We start from the raw sequence: 20,259 nt of genomic DNA on the forward strand, positions 1-20,259 counted from the left end.
TACTTAGTAAAAGTTATGTTGTAATGCTTCTCACTAATTTGCTATGATTTATTATTCATATTGTGAGCTTAGTTTATACATTTTACTGATCTATGTATATATTACTGGTATGGACGCAGTCTCCAGTTGAACCAATATTTTGCAACTTTTCAAAGTTTGTTTTTGTTTTTTTATACATACTCCAGAATACTAGAATAAAATATATGATGAATTAGGTGCAGAGTCTTAATGGAAAAATTTACCTTTCCTTTAGAACCACCACCGACTGCTACCACCACTGCTTGTAAGACTTTGTTTTGGGATTTTTCAGGAAGCATAATTCCTCCTTTGGTTACTGTCTCTTGAGCAATCCGTTCAACAAGGACACGGTCAAGTAAAGGAAGAAACTTCTTGAAGGCTTTTCCTGCCTATACAGAATTTAAAAATGTATATTAGGCGATATAAAAAGGTATAAATTATACATGTGCAGTTTTAAAAGGGTGTTCCCTGTCTTAACTATCCGGTTGATAGTCATCGCTTGGCAAGCGATGACTATCTCTTTAAAGGGAGTATGTCACTCTTTTGGGGTTTTCTAGTTATTAATATGGGTATACAGGTGGCATAGAGGTGAAATTAGCCATACATGTATGCCTCCTGGATTAGGGTTTGTTTTTGCAAAAATCCTCTCATCTTCTAGGCTACGGGGCATGTGCTGCCCGAAGAGAAGACTGCCTCTGGTCTTCATTATTCCCCAGGTAGCAGGTGTATATGCGACACCATCAGCTCATGATTTCTCAATGCAGCACACAAACATTTTAGCTAATGGCTCACAGGAAGAATACATAGTCTGATTAGTATCGATGTTAATGCTGACCACTAGAGTGAAGAACAGGCCCAAAAAAAAAAAAAAAAAAGAAAAAAACAAATCGCACTGACATCCCTGACGCTGATCCATCATTGCTAGTGATGAGCGAGTACTAAAAAGCTCGGGTGCTCGAAGCTCGGGCCGAGCCTCCCAAGATACTCGTGTACTCGGCCCGAGCAACGAGCCCAATGTTATCCTATGGGAGACCCGAGTATTTTTGTGAAATGACCCCCCGGCAGCATGGAGAAACCCTAAAAATGTCACAAAAGTCTCAGAAGAGTGCTCAAATGACATGGCAACAGCATGGGGAAGACCCCTTGAAGCATTTATCACTGAAAAGTCACAGCTGTGAACAATTTTGTCCGCGTTTTACGCCATTTTTACGGACTCACCAGAAAACCTTCCAAAATGACCCCAAAATGATTTTTCATGGCGGAAATGTTAAGGGCACATACCCAATAGTGAGATAGAGCTGGTGTATGTTACTTTTTGAGATTAATACATGAAAGATTTTACGTGAAAACATTGTGTGGCACTCCGATGTCCCTGAGAAGAGACGTACATGAAGGCCTCTTGAGTCTAATGTGCCCATTTTGAGGAAGTGAGTCTTTGTAGTATTTTCCTTTGCCAGGGCAGTCCAAAATTGTGAGGTTCACCAATGCCCCTGCATACAGACGTGCATGAGGGCCTGTAATCCTGAAGTGCCCATTGTAAGGAAGTGGGTCTATTGTAGTATAGCCCTTAGGCAGGGCAGCCAAAAATTGGGAGGCTCCACGTTGTCCCTGGATAGAGACGTGCATGAGGGCCTGTAAACCTGAAGTGCCCATTGGAAGGAAGTGGGTCTATTGTAGTATAGCCCTTAGGCAGGGCAGCCAAAAATTGGGAGGCTCCACGTTGTCCCTGGATAGAGACGTGCATGAGGGCCTGTAAACCTGAAGTGCCCATTGTCAGGAAGTGGGTGTATTATAGTATAGCCCTTAGGCAGGGCAGCCAAAAATTGGGAGGCTCCACATTGTCCCTGGATAGAGACGTGCATGATGGCCTGTAAACCTGAAGTGCCCATTGTAAGGAAGTGGGTCTATTGTAGTATAGCCCTTAGGCAGGGCAGCCAAAAATTGGGAGGCTCCACGTTGTCCCTGGATAGAGACCTGTTAGGTTCTTAGTGCCTCCGTGCTTGCATTTAAAAACCGCACGTGTGTGCCTGTTGGTGGCAGCTTTCCGCTGCATTTGTGTGAGTTTTGCAAAAACTTTGATATAACGCACAAGTCTAGTGAATACACATCAGCACAGCATTGCAAAATGCGCAAGGGCGTTGTCAACGAACAAGGAAGTGGATGTGATGGTGGTGCAGGCAGAGACCGAGGTTGTGTGCAAGCTCTAATTTCGCCACAACAAAGGGCCACATCTAGTCGCTCGCACGTCCTGTCCCAAATTCTTGGGGACCGCAGCAGTACACCGCTCTTGAACCAAGACCAGTGTCAACAGGTTGTTAGTTGGATAGCGGATAATGCTTCCAGTCAGATTGGCACCACCACAAACACTCTGTCTTCCACACGGTCAAGTGTCAGTAGCCGTGATACTGCACCGCACATTTCAGAACCTGATCCTCCTTCCTACCACCAGGCCGAGTACACGTCCACGGACATTACTGATCCCACACTTGGACACTCGGAAGAGCTGTTCGTTCACGTTTCCATTCACAAATTCTGGCCTCTCGCCAGCTCCTGTTGAAGTGGGCCATGACGAGATTGTATGTACAGATGCCCAAATATTTGAGCAGCCACGTTCTCACGAAGTTGGCAACGTGTCTCAACAAGGGGTGGACGATGATGAGACACAATTGTCAGGAAGTCAGGAGGAGGAGCAGGGTGCGGAAGAGGAAGACGACGTGGTGGATGATCCAGTAACTGACCCAACCTGGCAGGAGGATATGCAGAGCGAGGACAGCAGTGCACAGGGGGAGGGAGGCGTAGCATCCCAACAGGCAGTAAGAAGCAGAGTGGTGGCCCCAGGCAGACGTCAGGCAACTGTTCCCCGGAACAACACGACACAAGGTGCCTGTACAAATGTTAGGTCTTCCCGAGTCTGGCTGTAATACTATTGTATGTATTGAGGATTTCGATTGCTTTAGGGCAATGACAACCAGAGACGAGTTCTTGGTGCAAGACGTTTATAATATGCAACCAGCAAATATGTACATAAACGGAACAAAAACACAGTAGAACATAAATACAGGAAATACCTTCCAGGGACGGAGCGAAAGGGAATTCCCGGGACCGCGCACCGGACTCCCCCAGGGAGACCACCAAGAGCGAACCCCTATACAGGGACTGTCTGGCAATCACCCCAGAAGCCCTAAATGCGCAGCAGCCGGGACACAAAAGGGCAATAGGTAAGTCCAAAAATGTCCGTACGTGATGTGAGTCCAGAGTGGTATTAAACGGAAGGAACCGGGCAGAAGTGCCGACCAAAGACGGCAAACGGAGTCCGGGCACAGCTAGATGATACCAGATGAAGTCCAGAGTCGGTGTCGGTTGTTTTCCAAGAGGATCCGAATAACAATCAGGAACCAAAAGCAGCAGGGCAGGAGCACACAGGAAGCAGTATACTCAGGCACTGGACTAAGCTTTAGGGGCGGCTTTTAAACAGATGGACAGGAAGTAGGGCAACAGAACAGAAAACTCCATGTTAACAAAGGGCAAGCTCTTTCAAAAGAAAACTGGAAAACCCGGAACTCTGACACTGGCAGTTTTTTAAGTTGGCTCCAGATGATTCTAAAAAGGCCATTTGCAACACCTGCCATGCCAGCATCAGCAGGGGTACCAAAACTAGCAGCCTGACCACCACCAGCATGATCAGGCACATGTCAGCCAAGCACCCGACTTTGTGGGAAGTACAACAGAGTCGAGGAGCAGTGCTTGCTGATGTCACTGCTACGTCTTCGCTGGTTGTGCATGCGAGCCAATCCCCTGTCCATGCTGCCTGCGAACAAGCCTCCTCCACTCCTGCACCTGCAGTTGCCTACGCAGAAAGAACACCATCATCAAGCACGTCCTTGTCCCAGCGCAGCGTTCAGTTATCCATTCAGCAAACCTTTGAACGCAGGCGCAAATACACTGCCAACACCCCACATGCCACAGTTCTAAATGCTAACATTTCGCGACTGCTTGCGCTGGAAATTTTGCCTTTTAGGCTGGTTGAGACAGAAGCATTCCGCGACCTGATGGTGGCAGCTGTCCCACGTTACTCGGTCCACAGCCGCCACTATTTCTCCCGGTGTGCCATCCCCGCATTGCATAACCACGTGTCACAAAACATCACACGTGCCCTGAACAACGCTGTTTCAGCCAAAGTCCACCTAACCACAGACACGTGGACAAGTGCATGTGGGCAAGGCCGCTACATCTCGTTGACGTCACACTGGGTTAATATTGTGCAAGCTGGGACCCAGTCTGAGCGAGGGACGGAACACGTCCTTCACACACCAAGTTTTGCAGGCCCAACCTCAGTCAGGGTTTCACACACACTCTACAGCTCCGGAATGTCATGCTCCTCAGCCTCCTCCTCCTCCTGCGCATCCTGATCCACTTTACCCTCCACACCAGTCCCAAGCTGGAAGTGTCGCGGGCGGAGGAGGGGACGGTGCGCTCTCCTACTGCTCGGGTCCGGCTGACGCTGCTCTACGGCTGCTGCTGCTCGTTGGCTCGAGCGATGGCCGGATCCCGGGGACTCGAGCGGCGCTACTCGCCCGTGAGTGAAAAGGGGTGGTTTGGGTTTTGGGGATATTGTCCGTGACGCCACCCACGGTTGTGGTGATTGTGTGGACACCACCGCTGCTCTGGACGGGGATCCCGGGAGCCTGTGACAGGGAGCAGCTTTGTTGTTATTTCTCCCCTCCGTGGGTAGGGGGGTTGGTTGTCCCGGGGCCTGGTGATGGGGTAGAGATGGATGACAGGCGGGTTGCGGGGCCTGATGAGGTGCAGGGTCGCAGGGGCAGCGCTGTGCCGCACGGCACGGAGGTACTCACTCAGCCCAATGATGATGACACAGTTCACGGTAAAACAAGTGGCTGGATGGACGGGTCACTCGGACGGCTGCGGTTGTTCCTCCCTGCAGGTTAGTGATGACTGTCTCTCCCTGCACTTAAGTTAAGTGTTGGTAGTGATGGTTTCCCAACGGTAACCCGCTCCCCGACCTGGATATGGGCCGGAGGAGCCCCTTTTGCCCACAGGCGCTGGCCCTGGGAGACGGTTGCCCTTGGCGGTGGCGGTGTCTCCCCTTCACGGTTGTACGGTTGCCTTCTATCTGGACTTGGCTGTTTGGAAACCCTGAGGTCCCCTTCACTAACGGATTTGGCAAATTCACGGCGACACCAAGCCTTGCCGGGATCCGAAAGTCCTCTGCCAATGGTGCTGGCTTTTCTTTGTATACCGGTCCGGTACGGCCGGGTCACCACCCGTCCACGGTCCTTACGGCAGACTCCAATCGGCCTCCACTGCAGACGGTCACCACATCCTGCCAACCTTGCTGTCCTGTCCGGGCCACACACCCGGACCAACTTCAGGCTCTTTGCTGTCACTTTTCTCCTCTCTACTACTTTCCTCCTTCCACTTCCTTAGCTTAACTCTCACTGCCTGTGTTTTCCCTCCTCCTCGGTGGGTGGAGACCAACCGCCTGGCTCCACACCCTGGTGTGGACAACAGCCCCTGGGGAAGGCAACAAGGATTTTGTGTTTTGACTATGATATGCCTGCAGGGAGTGTGGGGTGTTTAAGTGTTGTGCTCTGTGGCCCCTGGCTTGTCCAGGGTGACACAGAAGCACTGCAGCACTGCCTCGGCGAAGCGGCAACAGGCAGTGCTGAAGCTAATCTGCATAGGTGACAAACCCCACAATGCAGAAGAGGTGTGGACAGCTCTGAAACAGCAGGCAGATCACTGGCTCACACCTCTGAACCTAAAGCCAGGAAAGGTCGTGTGTGACAATGGCCGGAACCTGGTGGCGGCTTTGAGGCGAGGCCAGCTGACACATGTTCCATGCGTGGCCCATGTGCTCAACCTCGTGGTTCAGCGGTTTCTAAAGTCATACTCAGAGCTGTCTGATCTGCTGGTAAAAGTTCGCCGCCTGTCTGCACATTTTCGAAAGTCACCTACTGCTTCAGCCGGCCTTGCCGGCTTAAGACGCCGTTTGCATCTTCCGGCACACAGACTGGTGTGTGATGTCCCCACGCGTTGGAATTCAACTCTGCACAAGTTGGTCAGGATATGTGAGCAGAAGAGGGCAGTTGTTGAGTACCTGCATCACCTAAGCCGTCGGGAAATGGGTCAAACTCCACACATAACACCTGAGGAGTGGAGATGGATGTCCGACCTATGCACCATCCGCCAAAACTTTGAGGACTCCACCAAGATGGTGAGCGGCGATGACGACATTATTAGCGTCACCATACCGCTTCTCTGCCTTCTAAAATGGTCTCTGCTCAAAAAACAACCATGATGCATTGCAGGCGGAGCGCGATGAGTTTGAGCAAGAAACAGTAGTGGGTGTGGGTGATAACACACAGCCCAGCCTCGTCTCATCACAACGTGCAGTGGAGGACTATGACGAGGAGGAGGATGAAGACATGGAGCAACTCTCTGGCCAAATTGAGGATATGACATGCAGTCATATCCTCGGTTCAGCGTGGCTGGCCAGAGGACAGGGTAGATGATGAGGAGGAGGAGGAGGAGGACAGCATGTTCAGTCATCGTGTTGGTCAGGATACTGAAGTGATGGCTGTTAAGAGTCTGGCACACATGGCTGACTTTATGGTAAGCTGCCTCTCTCGTGACCCTCGCGTTAAGAACATCTTGGCCGACAATCATTACTGGTTGGTAACACTGTTAGACCCACGCTAAAAGGAGAACTTTATGTCTCTTATTCCCGAGGCGGAGAGGTCAGGCAAAATGCAGCAGTTCCAGAAGGCCATAGTCACGGAAGTAGGCAAAGCATTCCCCTCACAAAACGCTAGCGGCATAGGTCAGGAATCAGTGGACAACCAAGGCGTACAGCCGAGAGGGGCACAAGTCCAATCCGCCAGAGGTAGGGGAACAGTCTTTAAGATGTGGGACAGTTTTCTCAGCCCCTCACATACCACAGCCCCTGAGGTGAGGGGTAGTGCCACAAGAAATCCTAAGTTTGGCCAGATGCTCAAGGAGTACCTTGCAGATCAAACAACTGTACTCCGACATTCCTCTGTGCCTTACAATTAATGTGTATCCAAGCTGGACACGTGGCATGAATTGGCTCTACGCCTTGGAAGTCCTGGCCTGCCCTGCTGCTAGCGTTTTGTCAGAGCGTGTTTTTAGTGCCGCAGGTGGAATCATTACAGATAAACGCACCCGCCTGTCAACTGTAAATGCTGACAGGCTGACTCTGATCAAGATGAACAAGGGTTGGATTTGGCCAGACTTCACCACACACACACCAACAGCAAATGACAGCGGAATTTAAAGTTTGTAACGGGAATTTGCCATGTACCTCCACTCACCCATGGTAACACACTTCTGGACTTTGGCTAATCGCTGGACTGCTCCTCCTTCTCCTCATGCGCCATCATGGTGACCGTTACAATAGTTAAGCCGTTGTTTCAGGTATACCCCCAGTGGTAAATTTTTTCGCCCATTCTTTCTGAATGGGCATTACAACGACAGGAGACCCGCTCCTTTGCAATGGGAACAATGTTTTGAGGCCCTCATGCACATCTCTATCCAGGGACAATGTGGAGCCTCCAAATGTTTGGCTGCCCTGCCTAAGGGCTATACTACAATAGACCCACTTCCTTACAATGGGCACTTCATGTTTACAGGCCATCATGCACGTCTCTATCCAGGGACAATATGGAGCCTGACGCTGCCACCGACTGCCACACACGTGCTGTTTTTAAATGCAAGCACGGACGCAATAAGAACCTAACTGGTTTTTAGGAGCGACAATTACTGAGAAGTCTGACACTAGCAGACACTGCTGACTGACGTGTATTATACACTAGACTTGTGCGTTATATAATAGTTTGTGCAAAACGCGCACCTGTACGCTGCCACCGACAGACACACACGTGCTGTTTTTAAATGCAAGCACGGACGCAATAAGAATTTAACTGGTTTTTAGGAGCGACAATTACTGAGAAGTCTGACACTATCTGGACTGTTTTAGACTGTGTACACCAGCCCCAGATATGATGAAGGCTGGTATACGGTCACCACTAGGAATGGCTATATACCCTGCCTGCCTGCCTGTATACTGCTACAATAGTCCTGACAAGGACTCTTCTGGTCACTAGCCTGTATTCCGACCTGGCTATACCCTGCCTGTATATAGCAACAATAGTCCTGAGAAGGACTCTGCTACTGTACTCCGACCTGGCTATACCCTGCCTGCCTGTATACAACTAGAATAGTCCTGAGAAGGACTTTTGGTCACACTGTTTGCAGCCCTGCAACTGAAAAAGCTATAAAGGGCCGCAAAGCTTTCCCTGAATCAGCGACACTCTCCCTGCACTGACTGTCTGGATAGCTGTGGGCAGAGCACAGCGCGCCGGCCGGTATAAAGGCTCGGTCACGCTGTGCAGGCCGGCCAATCACTGCAATTCCACAACTAACAGGGCTGTGGCATTGCAGTGGTCTGCCAGCCAATCCCTGCATGAGGGCTGGCTCTCAAAAGAGCGCCAACATGCAGAAATGAAGACCACGAGTACAGCACGAGTATCGCGAGATTACTCGGTCCCCGCCGAGCAGCCCGAGTACAGCGATACTCGTGCGAGTACCGAGTAGTTACAAGCATGCTCGCTCATCACTAATCATTGCTGCTCAAGTTTTCTGGAGTAATTTGCCCCCGCTTTAGTAATTGTATCTTATTCACTATATTTAGATTACAGTCAAAAGTTGAACTTTTGGCTAGTTTCTCCACGATGCAGATTTTCTGCATTTCACATGTGGCACGTTTGAAACCCGCACTACAGGTCAATTGATGCTCAGCAAAAAAAAAAAAAAAAAAGACGCACAGTGGACGTGACATAAATTAAATCACTTTCAGCGTTTTTGATGTACTCACCGGGGCAGGAAGCAGAGCCCCTCCGTCATACACACACCCACACACGGGCTGCAGAGTCCCTCCGTCATACAGACACACGCACACACACACACGGGCTGCAGAGCCCCTCCGTCATACACACACCCACACACGGGCTGCAGAGTCCCTCCGTCATACAGACACACACGGGCTGCAGAGTCCCTCCGTCATACACACACACACGGGCTGCAGAGTCCCTCCGTCATACACACACACACGGGCTGCAGAGTCCCTCCGTCATACACACACACACGGGCTGCAGAGTCCCTCCGTCATACACACACACACGGGCTGCAGAGTCCCTCCGTCATACACACACACGCACACACACACGGGCTGCAGAGTCCCTCCGTCATACACACACACGCACACACACACGGGCTGCAGAGTGCCACCGTCATACAGACGCAGACGGGCTGCAGAGTGCCACCGTCATACAGACGCAGACGGGCTGCAGAGTGCCACCGTCATACAGACGCAGACGGGCTGCAGAGTGCCACCGTCATACAGACGCAGACGGGCTGCAGAGTCCCACCGTCATACAGACGCAGACGGGCTGCAGAGTCCCACCGTCATACAGACGCAGACGGGCTGCAGAGTCCCACCGTCATACAGACGCAGACGGGCTGCAGAGTCCCACCGTCATACAGACGCAGACGGGCTGCAGAGTCCCACCGTCATACAGACGCAGACGGGCTGCAGAGTCCCACCGTCATACAGACGCAGACGGGCTGCAGAGTCCCACCGTCATACAGACGCAGACGGGCTGCAGAGTCCCACCGTCATACAGACGCAGACGGGCTGCAGAGTCCCACCGTCATACAGACGCAGACGGGCTGCAGAGTCCCACCGTCATACAGACGCAGACGGGCTGCAGAGTCCCACCGTCATACAGACGCAGACGGGCTGCAGAGTCCCACCGTCATACAGACGCAGACGGGCTGCAGAGTCCCACCGTCATACAGACGCAGACGGGCTGCAGAGTCCCACCGTCATACAGACGCAGACGGGCTGCAGAGTCCCACCGTCATACAGACGCAGACGGGCTGCAGAGTCCCACCGTCATACAGACGCAGACGGGCTGCAGAGTCCCACCGTCATACAGACGCAGACGGGCTGCAGAGTCCCACCGTCATACAGACGCAGACGGGCTGCAGAGTCCCACCGTCATACAGACGCAGACGGGCTGCAGAGTCCCACCGTCATACAGACGCAGACGGGCTGCAGAGTCCCACCGTCATACAGACGCAGACGGGCTGCAGAGTCCCACCGTCATACAGACGCAGACGGGCTGCAGAGTCCCACCGTCATACAGACGCAGACGGGCTGCAGAGTCCCACCGTCATACAGACGCAGACGGGCTGCAGAGTCCCACCGTCATACAGACGCAGACGGGCTGCAGAGTCCCACCGTCATACAGACGCAGACGGGCTGCAGAGTCCCACCGTCATACAGACGCAGACGGGCTGCAGAGTCCCACCGTCATACAGACGCAGACGGGCTGCAGAGTCCCACCGTCATACAGACGCAGACGGGCTGCAGAGTCCCACCGTCATACAGACGCAGACGGGCTGCAGAGTCCCACCGTCATACAGACGCAGACGGGCTGCAGAGTCCCACCGTCATACAGACGCAGACGGGCTGCAGAGTCCCACCGTCATACAGACGCAGACGGGCTGCAGAGTCCCACCGTCATACAGACGCAGACGGGCTGCAGAGTCCCACCGTCATACAGACGCAGACGGGCTGCAGAGTCCCACCGTCATACAGACGCAGACGGGCTGCAGAGTCCCACCGTCATACAGACGCAGACGGGCTGCAGAGTCCCACCGTCATACAGACGCAGACGGGCTGCAGAGTCCCACCGTCATACAGACGCAGACGGGCTGCAGAGTCCCACCGTCATACAGACGCAGACGGGCTGCAGAGTCCCACCGTCATACAGACGCAGACGGGCTGCAGAGTCCCACCGTCATACAGACGCAGACGGGCTGCAGAGTCCCACCGTCATACAGACGCAGACGGGCTGCAGAGTCCCACCGTCATACAGACGCAGACGGGCTGCAGAGTCCCACCGTCATACAGACGCAGACGGGCTGCAGAGTCCCACCGTCATACAGACGCAGACGGGCTGCAGAGTCCCACCGTCATACAGACGCAGACGGGCTGCAGAGTCCCACCGTCATACAGACGCAGACGGGCTGCAGAGTCCCACCGTCATACAGACGCAGACGGGCTGCAGAGTCCCACCGTCATACAGACGCAGACGGGCTGCAGAGTCCCACCGTCATACAGACGCAGACGGGCTGCAGAGTCCCACCGTCATACAGACGCAGACGGGCTGCAGAGTCCCACCGTCATAGGCTAAGTTCACACTTCCGTTGTTTTGTATCAGTCACAATCTGTCGCCTTGAGGAATTACGGTATCCTGCAAAATATTTTGCAGGATTCCAGTTTTTCCCCGTAGACTTCTATTTGCGACGGATTGTGACTGATGATGCTGCGTTGCATCCGCTGCGTCGCGGTCAGTCGTTTTTTGACTGACCGCCGGGCGGGAACAACGCAGCCTGTAACGTTTTTTGTGCAGTGGAATCTGTTGGATTTCGCTGCGCATGCGCTCTCTGGCTCCCCGCACAGGTAACCAGGATAAACATCGGGTTACTAAGCAACGCGCTTTGGTTAGTTACCCAGTATTTACACTGGTTACATGTGCAGGGAGCCCGCGCTAAGCGGTGTATGCTGGTAACCAAGATAAATATCGGGTAACCAAGCAAAGTGCTTTGCTTATACCCAATATTTACCCTGGCTGTGCACGGAGCCAGACACTTCACCGCTCGGCTCCGCCCCCTCCCGCACTCAGCATGTACACACATACACACTCTCACGCTTACACTCACTTGTCCTGCAGTCCCAACGGCACTGACGTACTCAATGCCCCGCTCGGCTCCACCCACCCCGAACTCGCCCCCCGAACTCCGCCCCCTGCACACAACGGAATCCGACAGAATTCTGTTCTGTCATCCGTTGTACGACACATGTGACTGATGCAAAACGGAAGTGTGAACTTAGCCATACAGATAGACACACACACACACGCTGCAGAGTCCCACCGTCATAGACACACACAGGCTGCAGAGTCCCTCCGTCATACAGAGACACACGCTGCAGAGTTCCTCCATTATACAGATATACATACGGGCTGCAGAGCCCCTCCGTCATACAGATACACACGCGCGCGCTGCAGAACCCCTCCGTTATACAGACACGTGTGACAAGGCACAGAGCCCACTTACCATGACTGTCTGCCACCCGAGAACTAACTGAATAGAACCCACGTGAATACAAAAGGGTTAGTGCGCCTGCGTCATCCACAGGGGGCGTTACGACCTTGGCTCCCTCGCTTGTCTGCAAAAGGTCACACACAAGTCACTCCCCGGCCTGGGGGTTGGGACACGTCCTGCTCGTTATTAATAAATGATGAAATAGATGGTCACCAAACAACTCGGACGCCGGCGAGGAGGAACTACTTCCGGTAGGGGTGTCATGCTACCTTTAACCTTGAAGACTGAACTTGCTTCAGAACGTTCTGGAAGGAGAGCCCCGACCCCAGCATGCGCTATAATCTGTAGCGCGCAGCGCTGTCCCTTCTCCTATTTGCTTTCTGAGTGAGGACAAGTGGGCGGGGCCACGCTTGGAGCCGTGCTAGTTCCAGGGCGCTCGCGCTTTCTCCCTTTACGACCTCACGTGACTCTCAGCGCTTGAAGGTTTGAACTCCGCTCACTTAGTTGCAGGCACGTGTGTGAAAGCAGCGTCCATCTTTGCGGTCCGGCTCTCCGGTAAGGTGCTGCCTGACTCTGCGCGGCCCGGCTCTGGTGGGTTGGGTTAGTGTGTAGTCAGGGGCTTTTATTCTAATATGACTTTTTTTCCAGTTTCTGGTGACCATGAAATGCTGAGCGCTCATGTCCTGTTAGAATGAACTCCCTGCAGAGATCCATGGGCAAAAGAGTTCTGCAAATACAACGTTACTGCGCTGCAAAGCGCAGCGTAACTGCATGAATTTACGCAACGTGCGCACATAGCCTTACTGTCTGTTGTTAAGACTGCTTTCACACATCCGGTTTTTCCTGTGCGGCACAATCCGGAGCTTTGCAGAAGAAACGCATCCGTTTTTTTTTTTTTTTTTTGCCGCCGGTTGCGTTTTTTTTGCATAGACTTTACATTAGTCCCGTATTTTTGCTGCATGCAACAGATTTAGCAGATAAGGCTACTTTCACACATCCGGTTTGAGCAGTGCGGCTCAATCCGGCTGTGAAACCTATGCAACGGATGCGGCGAAAACACCACATCCTTTGCATAAGGCTACTTTCACACATCAGTTTTTTGCCATCAGGTTCAATCCGGAAAAAAACGGGTAAAACGGATCCAGTACCGCATCCGTTTTTTCCCCATAGACTTGCATTGTTACCGGATTGTACCGGATGGCTTTGCGGTGCATCCGTTTTTTTCCGGATGCGGCAAAATAAATAAATGCGGCGGCCGGAGGCAACGTAGCTTGCAACGTTTTTTTGTCCGGCAAAAAAAACGCATCGCGCCGGATCCGGCGCGATACGGCGTGTTTTACAATAGAAGCCTATGGACGCCGGATCCGGCGTAATGCGGTAAAAAACGGATGCGGCCGCCGGATCCGTTTTTCTAAACTGAGCATGCTCCAATGTAATTAACAAAACGGATCCAGCCAAAAAACGGACGAAAAGGATGCAAAAACGGATGCAAACCGTATCCACCGGATCCGTTTTTTAACGGATCCGGCATAACGGATCTTTTTTTCAGGATCCGTTGGATCAGGAAAAAAAAGGACTGTGCCTGAATACAGAAAACTGATGTGTGAAAGTAGCCTTAGTTTTTACCTGCGGCCCGTCCGTTTTTTTTCCAATTGCGGCATGCTACTGAGCATGCACAATGGAAGATACCGCATGCAGCGGCCGGATGCGGTTTTTGCCGCATCCGGCGTCCTTAGGCATGCATTGGAAAATGCGGCTAGATGCGGCGCGATGCGGTTTTTGTTTTTTTTTGCCAGACCAAAAAAGTTGCAAGATACGTTGCCTCCGGCCGCCGCTTTAATTAATTTTGCCGTATCCGGAAAAAAACGGATGCAACGTAAAGCCATCAGGCACAATCCGGTAACAATGCAAATCTATGGGGATAAAACGGATGCGGTACCGGATCCGTTTTACCTGTTTTTTTTCGGATTGTGCCTGATGGAAAAAACCTGATGTGTGAAAGTATCCTAAGGCACACATCCGGTTTGAGCACTGCGGCTCAATCCAGCTGTGAAACCTATGCAACGGATGCGGTGAAAACACCATATCCTTTGCATAAGTTTTTACATGCGGCCCGTCCGTTTTTTTTGCCGGTTGCGGCACGATACTGAGCATGCGCAGTGGAAGAAACCGCAAGCGGCGACCGGATGCGGTTTTTGCCTCATCCGGCGTCCATAGGCATGCATTGAAAAATGCGGCGCAATGCGGGTTTTTTTTTTTTTTGCCAGAGCAAAAAACGTGCCAGGGAAAGTTCCATCCGCCACCGCATCAGCTAATTCTGCCGCATGCGGCAAAAACCGGACGGAACTCAAGCCCATGCGGCATAATGCGGTGCCAATGCAAGTCAATGCTGGAAAAAACGAAACCAGCGGCAAAAAACACGGTTTCGTTTTTTCAGCAGAGCGCCGGATTGTGCCGCACTGCTACAGCCGGATGTGTGAAAGTAGCCTACGGCGGCACTTTTTTTGCCCGGCAAAAAACCCCGTATCGCGCCACATCCGGCCGATGCGGCGCAATTTGCAATGCATGCCTATGGACGCCGCATGCGGTGTCCTGCGGCAAACACCGCATCCGGCCGCTGCATGCGGTTTTTTCCACTGCGCATGGTCAGTAGCCTGCCGCAAGCTGCAAAAAAGGACGGGTCGCATGTAAAAAAAAACTTATGCAAAGGATGCCGTTTTGTCGCCGCATCCGTTGCATAGGTTTTAGAGCCGGATTGGCAGTCTCTGCTAAAACCGGAGGTGTGAAAGCAGTCTTAAGTAACTGAATTCTGCACTATCCGTTTTACATGGGGGCCTATGGAGAACGGATCTGTTGGTCGATTTCTATATAGTCCTGGGTTTTTTTGCATTCGTTTTTCTTACAGGATCCGTTATAAATGGCAGATCAGCAGCTATCTAGTAATGGATCTTGTTTCATGATGCCAAGGATTAAACACGGATCCGGCAGCAATCTGTCATTTAACAGACAAAAAAAAATTGTTTCCAGAACTTTTTTTACCAACAGATCTCTGCAGGATCCGGTGTAATGGATGGTTAGGGTATGTTCACACATCAGGTTTTTGCTGTGCGGCACAATCCGGCGCTTTGCGGGAAAAACGCATTCGGTTTTTGGGTTTTTTTGTGGCCGGGTGCGGTTTTTCCTCATAGATTTTTATTAGCGCCGGATTGTGCCGCATGTACTTGCGTTTGATCCAGTTTTTGCCGGATGCGGTAAAAATCGTCACTCCAGCGGCCGCACAGGACGCAGAGAGGAACGTTTTTTGCCAGCGGCAAAAAACTGCATGGCGCCGGATGCGGCGCTGTGCAGCATGGTGCATAATGAAAGTCTATGCGCGCCGGATACAGTGGCATGCCTCAAACGCTGGAAGCATGTACCGGATCCGGTTTTTACTTCTGAGCATGCCCAGAAGTGATATAAATTCATTGCTTGTCAGAAAATGATTGACTGACTGACTGACTGATGCGGCGCTGCACGGCTGTCACACTGCTCTGGCGGCTTCTCCTGACTTGAAAATGCTGGCCGCCCATTATTCAATCTCTTATTCACTGCTTTCCCCGCCCACTGGCGCCTATGATTGTTTGCAGTCAGACGCGCCCCCACGCTGAGTGACAATGTTTCACTGCAACCAATCACAGCCGCCGGTTGGCGGGTCTATATCTTGCAGTAAAAAAATAAATAATTTAAAAAAAAAAACGGCGTGCGGTCCCCCCTAAGGGTATGTGCGCACGTTGCTTTTTACCTGCTTTTTACCTGCTTTTTTGCTGCTTTTTCTTCTGCGCTGTTTAATGCCAAAATGGATGTGTTCTTCTATTCAAGCAAAGTCTATGGGAATTTGGGTTTCTTGTTCACACTATGTTGTTCAAAATGCTGCCTTTTTGTGGCAGAACTTTGGTCAAAAACTCAGCTTTTCAAAGAAGCAACATGTCAATTGTTTTTGCCATTTGGGTTTTGCACTGCAAAGCTGAGTTTTTGACCAAAGTTCTGCCTCAAAAAGGCAGCATTTTGAACAACCTAGTGTGAACAAGAAACCCAAATTCCCATAGACTTTGCTTGAGTAGAAGAACACATCCATTTTGGCATTAAACAGCGCAGAAGAAAAAGCAGCAAAAAAGCAGGTAAAAAGCAACGTGCGCACATACCCTAATTTTGATACCAGCCAGGGTAAAGCCACACGGCTGAAGGCTGGTATTCTCAGGATGGGGGACTCCACGTTATGGGGAGCCCCCAAGCTTAAAAATATCAGCCAGCAGCCGCCCAGAATTGCCGCATCCATTAGATGCGATAGTGCCGGGACTCTACCTGACTCATCCCGAATTGCCCTGGTGCGGTGGCAATCGGGGTAATAAAGGGTTAATCATGGCAGGCATCTATGAGACACCCCCAATGATTAACCTGTAAGTGAAAGTAAATAAACACATACACCCGAAAAAATACTTTATTTGGAATAAAAAAACAAAAAAAAACACCCTCTTTCACCATTTTATTAAAATCCTCAAATACCCCTGCAGGTCCGATGTAATCCACGAGGTCCCACAACGCTTTCAGCTCTGCTACATGAAGCTGACAGGAGCGGCAGTAGAACACCGCCGCTCTCTACAGCTCCACGCAGCAAGTGAAGTGAATCGCGCTGTCAGTGGTGACGTCACTGAGGTAGTTCCGGGGTGTGCAGTGATGATGCGTGCGGTAGTGCAGGGATGTGTGTGGTGATGGTCTCTTTCCTTCTTTCCCTTCTCTTCTTCTTCTTTCCCTTCTCTTCTTCTTCTTTCTCTTTTTCTTTCTCTTTTTCTTTCTCTTTTTCTTTCTCTTTTTCTTTCTCTTTTTCTTTCTCTTTTTCTTTCTCTTTTTCTTTCTCTTTTTCTTTCTCTTTTTCTTTCTCTTTTTCTTTCTCTTTTTCTTTCTCTTTTTCTTTCTCTTTTTCTTTCTCTTTTTCTTTCTCTTTTTCTTTCTCTTTTTCTTTCTCTTTTTCTTTCTCTTTTTCTTTCTCTTTTTCTTTCTCTTTTTCTTTCTCTTTTTCTTTCTCTTTTTCTTTCTCTTTTTCTTTCTCTTTTTCTTTCTCTTTTTCTTTCTCTTTTTCTTTCTCTTTTTCTTTCTCTTTTTCTTTCTCTTTTTCTTTCTCTTTTTCTTTCTCTTTTTCTTTCTCTTTTTCTTTCTCTTTTTCTTTCTCTTTTTCTTTCTCTTTTTCTTTCTCTTTTTCTTTCTCTTTTTCTTTCTCTTTTTCTTTCTCTTTTTCTTTCTCTTTTTCTTTCTCTTTTTCTTTCTCTTTTTCTTTCTCTTTTTCTTTCTCTTTTTCTTTCTCTTTTTCTTTCTCTTTTTCTTTCTCTTTTTCTTTCTCTTTTTCTTTCTCTTTTTCTTTCTCTTTTTCTTTCTCTTTTTCTTTCTCTTTTTCTTTCTCTTTTTCTTTCTCTTTTTCTTTCTCTTTTTCTTTCTCTTTTTCTTTCTCTTTTTCTTTCTCTTTTTCTTTCTCTTTTTCTTTCTCTTTTTCTTTCTCTTTTTCTTTCTCTTTTTCTTTCTCTTTTTCTTTCTCTTTTTCTTTCTCTTTTTCTTTCTCTTTTTCTTTCTCTTTTTCTTTCTCTTTTTCTTTCTCTTTTTCTTTCTCTTTTTTCTTTCTCTTTTTTCTTTCTCTTTTTTCTTTCTCTTTTTTCTTTCTCTTTTTTCTTTCTCTTTTTTCTTTCTCTTTTTTCTTTCTCTTTTTTCTTTCTCTTTTTTCTTTCTCTTTTTTCTTTCTCTTTTTTCTTTCTCTTTTTTCTTTCTCTTTTTTCTTTCTCTTTTTTCTTTCTCTTTTTTCTTTCTCTTTTTTCTTTCTCTTTTTTCTTTCTCTTTTTTCTTTCTCTTTTTTCTTTCTCTTTTTTCTTTCTCTTTTTTCTTTCTCTTTTTTCTTTCTCTTTTTTCTTTCTCTTTTTTCTTTCTCTTTTTTCTTTCTCTTTTTTCTTTCTCTTTTTTCTTTCTCTTTTTTCTTTCTCTTTTTTCTTTCTCTTTTTTCTTTCTCTTTTTTCTTTCTCTTTTTTCTTTCTCTTTTTTCTTTCTCTTTTTTCTTTCTCTTTTTTCTTTCTCTTTTTTCTTTCTCTTTTTTCTTTCTCTTTTTTCTTTCTCTTTTTTCTTTCTCTTTTTTCTTTCTCTTTTTTCTTTCTCTTTTTTCTTTCTCTTTTTTCTTTCTCTTTTTTCTTTCTCTTTTTTCTTTCTCTTTTTTCTTTCTCTTTTTTCTTTCTCTTTTTTCTTTCTCTTTTTTCTTTCTCTTTTTTCTTTCTCTTTTTTCTTTCTCTTTTTTCTTTCTCTTTTTTCTTTCTCTTTTTTCTTTCTCTTTTTTCTTTCTCTTTTTTCTTTCTCTTTTTTCTTTCTCTTTTTTCTTTCTCTTTTTTCTTTCTCTTTTTTCTTTCTCTTTTTTCTTTCTCTTTTTTCTTTCTCTTTTTTCTTTCTCTTTTTTCTTTCTCTTTTTTCTTTCTCTTTTTTCTTTCTCTTTTTTCTTTCTCTTTTTTCTTTCTCTTTTTTCTTTCTCTTTTTTCTTTCTCTTTTTTCTTTCTCTTTTTTCTTTCTCTTTTTTCTTTCTCTTTTTTCTTTCTCTTTTTTCTTTCTCTTTTTCTTTCTCTTTTTCTTTCTCTTTTTCTTTCTCTTTTTCTTTCTCTTTTTCTTTCTCTTTTTCTTTCTCTTTTTCTTTCTCTTTTTCTTTCTCTTTTTCTTTCTCTTTTTCTTTCTCTTTTTCTTTCTCTTTTTCTTTCTCTTTTTCTTTCTCTTTTTCTTTCTCTTTTTCTTTCTCTTTTTCTTTCTCTTTTTCTTTCTCTTTTTCTTTCTCTTTTTCTTTCTCTTTTTCTTTCTCTTTTTCTTTCTCTTTTTCTTTCTCTTTTTCTTTCTCTTTTTCTTTCTCTTTTTCTTTCTCTTTTTCTTTCTCTTTTTCTTTCTCTTTTTCTTTCTCTTTTTCTTTCTCTTTTTCTTTCTCTTTTTCTTTCTCTTTTTCTTTCTCTTTTTCTTTCTCTTTTTCTTTCTCTTTTTCTTTCTCTTTTTCTTTCTCTTTTTCTTTCTCTTTTTCTTTCTCTTTTTCTTTCTCTTTTTCTTTCTCTTTTTCTTTCTCTTTTTCTTTCTCTTTTTCTTTCTCTTTTTCTTTCTCTTTTTCTTTCTCTTTTTCTTTCTCTTTTTCTTTCTCTTTTTCTTTCTCTTTTTCTTTCTCTTTTTCTTTCTCTTTTTCTTTCTCTTTTTCTTTCTCTTTTTCTTTCTCTTTTTCTTTCTCTTTTTCTTTCTCTTTTTCTTTCTCTTTTTCTTTCTCTTTTTCTTTCTCTTTTTCTTTCTCTTTTTCTTTCTCTTTTTCTTTCTCTTTTTCTTTCTCTTTTTCTTTCTCTTTTTCTTTCTCTTTTTCTTTCTCTTTTTCTTTCTCTTTTTCTTTCTCTTTTTCTTTCTCTTTTTCTTTCTCTTTTTCTTTCTCTTTTTCTTTCTCTTTTTCTTTCTCTTTTTCTTTCTCTTTTTCTTTCTCTTTTTCTTTCTCTTTTTCTTTCTCTTTTTCTTTCTCTTTTTCTTTCTCTTTTTCTTTCTCTTTTTCTTTCTCTTTTTCTTTCTCTTTTTCTTTCTCTTTTTCTTTCTCTTTTTCTTTCTCTTTTTCTTTCTCTTTTTCTTTCTCTTTTTCTTTCTCTTTTTCTTTCTCTTTTTCTTTCTCTTTTTCTTTCTCTTTTTCTTTCTCTTTTTCTTTCTCTTTTTCTTTCTCTTTTTCTTTCTCTTTTTCTTTCTCTTTTTCTTTCTCTTTTTCTTTCTCTTTTTCTTTCTCTTTTTCTTTCTCTTTTTCTTTCTCTTTTTCTTTCTCTTTTTCTTTCTCTTTTTCTTTCTCTTTTTCTTTCTCTTTTTCTTTCTCTTTTTCTTTCTCTTTTTCTTTCTCTTTTTCTTTCTCTTTTTCTTTCTCTTTTTCTTTCTCTTTTTCTTTCTCTTTTTCTTTCTCTTTTTCTTTCTCTTTTTCTTTCTCTTTTTCTTTCTCTTTTTCTTTCTCTTTTTCTTTCTCTTTTTCTTTCT

The 20,259-nt window shown here is 47.3% G+C and overlaps 2 protein-coding genes across 3 annotated transcripts in view; one reads left to right on the forward strand and one right to left on the reverse strand.

The window, feature by feature from the left end:
- Positions 1-12,589, reverse strand: part of HSPE1 (heat shock protein family E (Hsp10) member 1) — a 39,106-nt gene extending 26,517 nt beyond the window's left edge. The window contains exons 1-2 of the mRNA XM_075317800.1: positions 12,244-12,589; positions 243-407 (exon numbers count right to left, since the gene is read on the reverse strand). Coding sequence (XP_075173915.1) covers positions 243-407; positions 12,244-12,246 — 168 coding nt within the window. The 5' untranslated portion in view covers positions 12,247-12,589. The remainder of the gene's footprint in view (positions 1-242; positions 408-12,243) is intronic.
- HSPD1 (heat shock protein family D (Hsp60) member 1) overlaps positions 12,414-20,259 on the forward strand; it is a 282,968-nt gene continuing 275,122 nt past the window's right edge. Inside the window, exon 1 of one of the 2 annotated variants that reach the window (XM_075317799.1) lies at positions 12,414-12,786. The gene's annotated coding sequence lies outside the window, so the exon portion shown is untranslated. The remainder of the gene's footprint in view (positions 12,787-20,259) is intronic. The other variant, XM_075317798.1, reaches the window with a different exon arrangement.

This window comes from Anomaloglossus baeobatrachus, chromosome 7, assembly GCF_048569485.1.
Source record: "Anomaloglossus baeobatrachus isolate aAnoBae1 chromosome 7, aAnoBae1.hap1, whole genome shotgun sequence".
NCBI classification, from domain to species: domain Eukaryota; kingdom Metazoa; phylum Chordata; class Amphibia; order Anura; family Aromobatidae; genus Anomaloglossus; species Anomaloglossus baeobatrachus.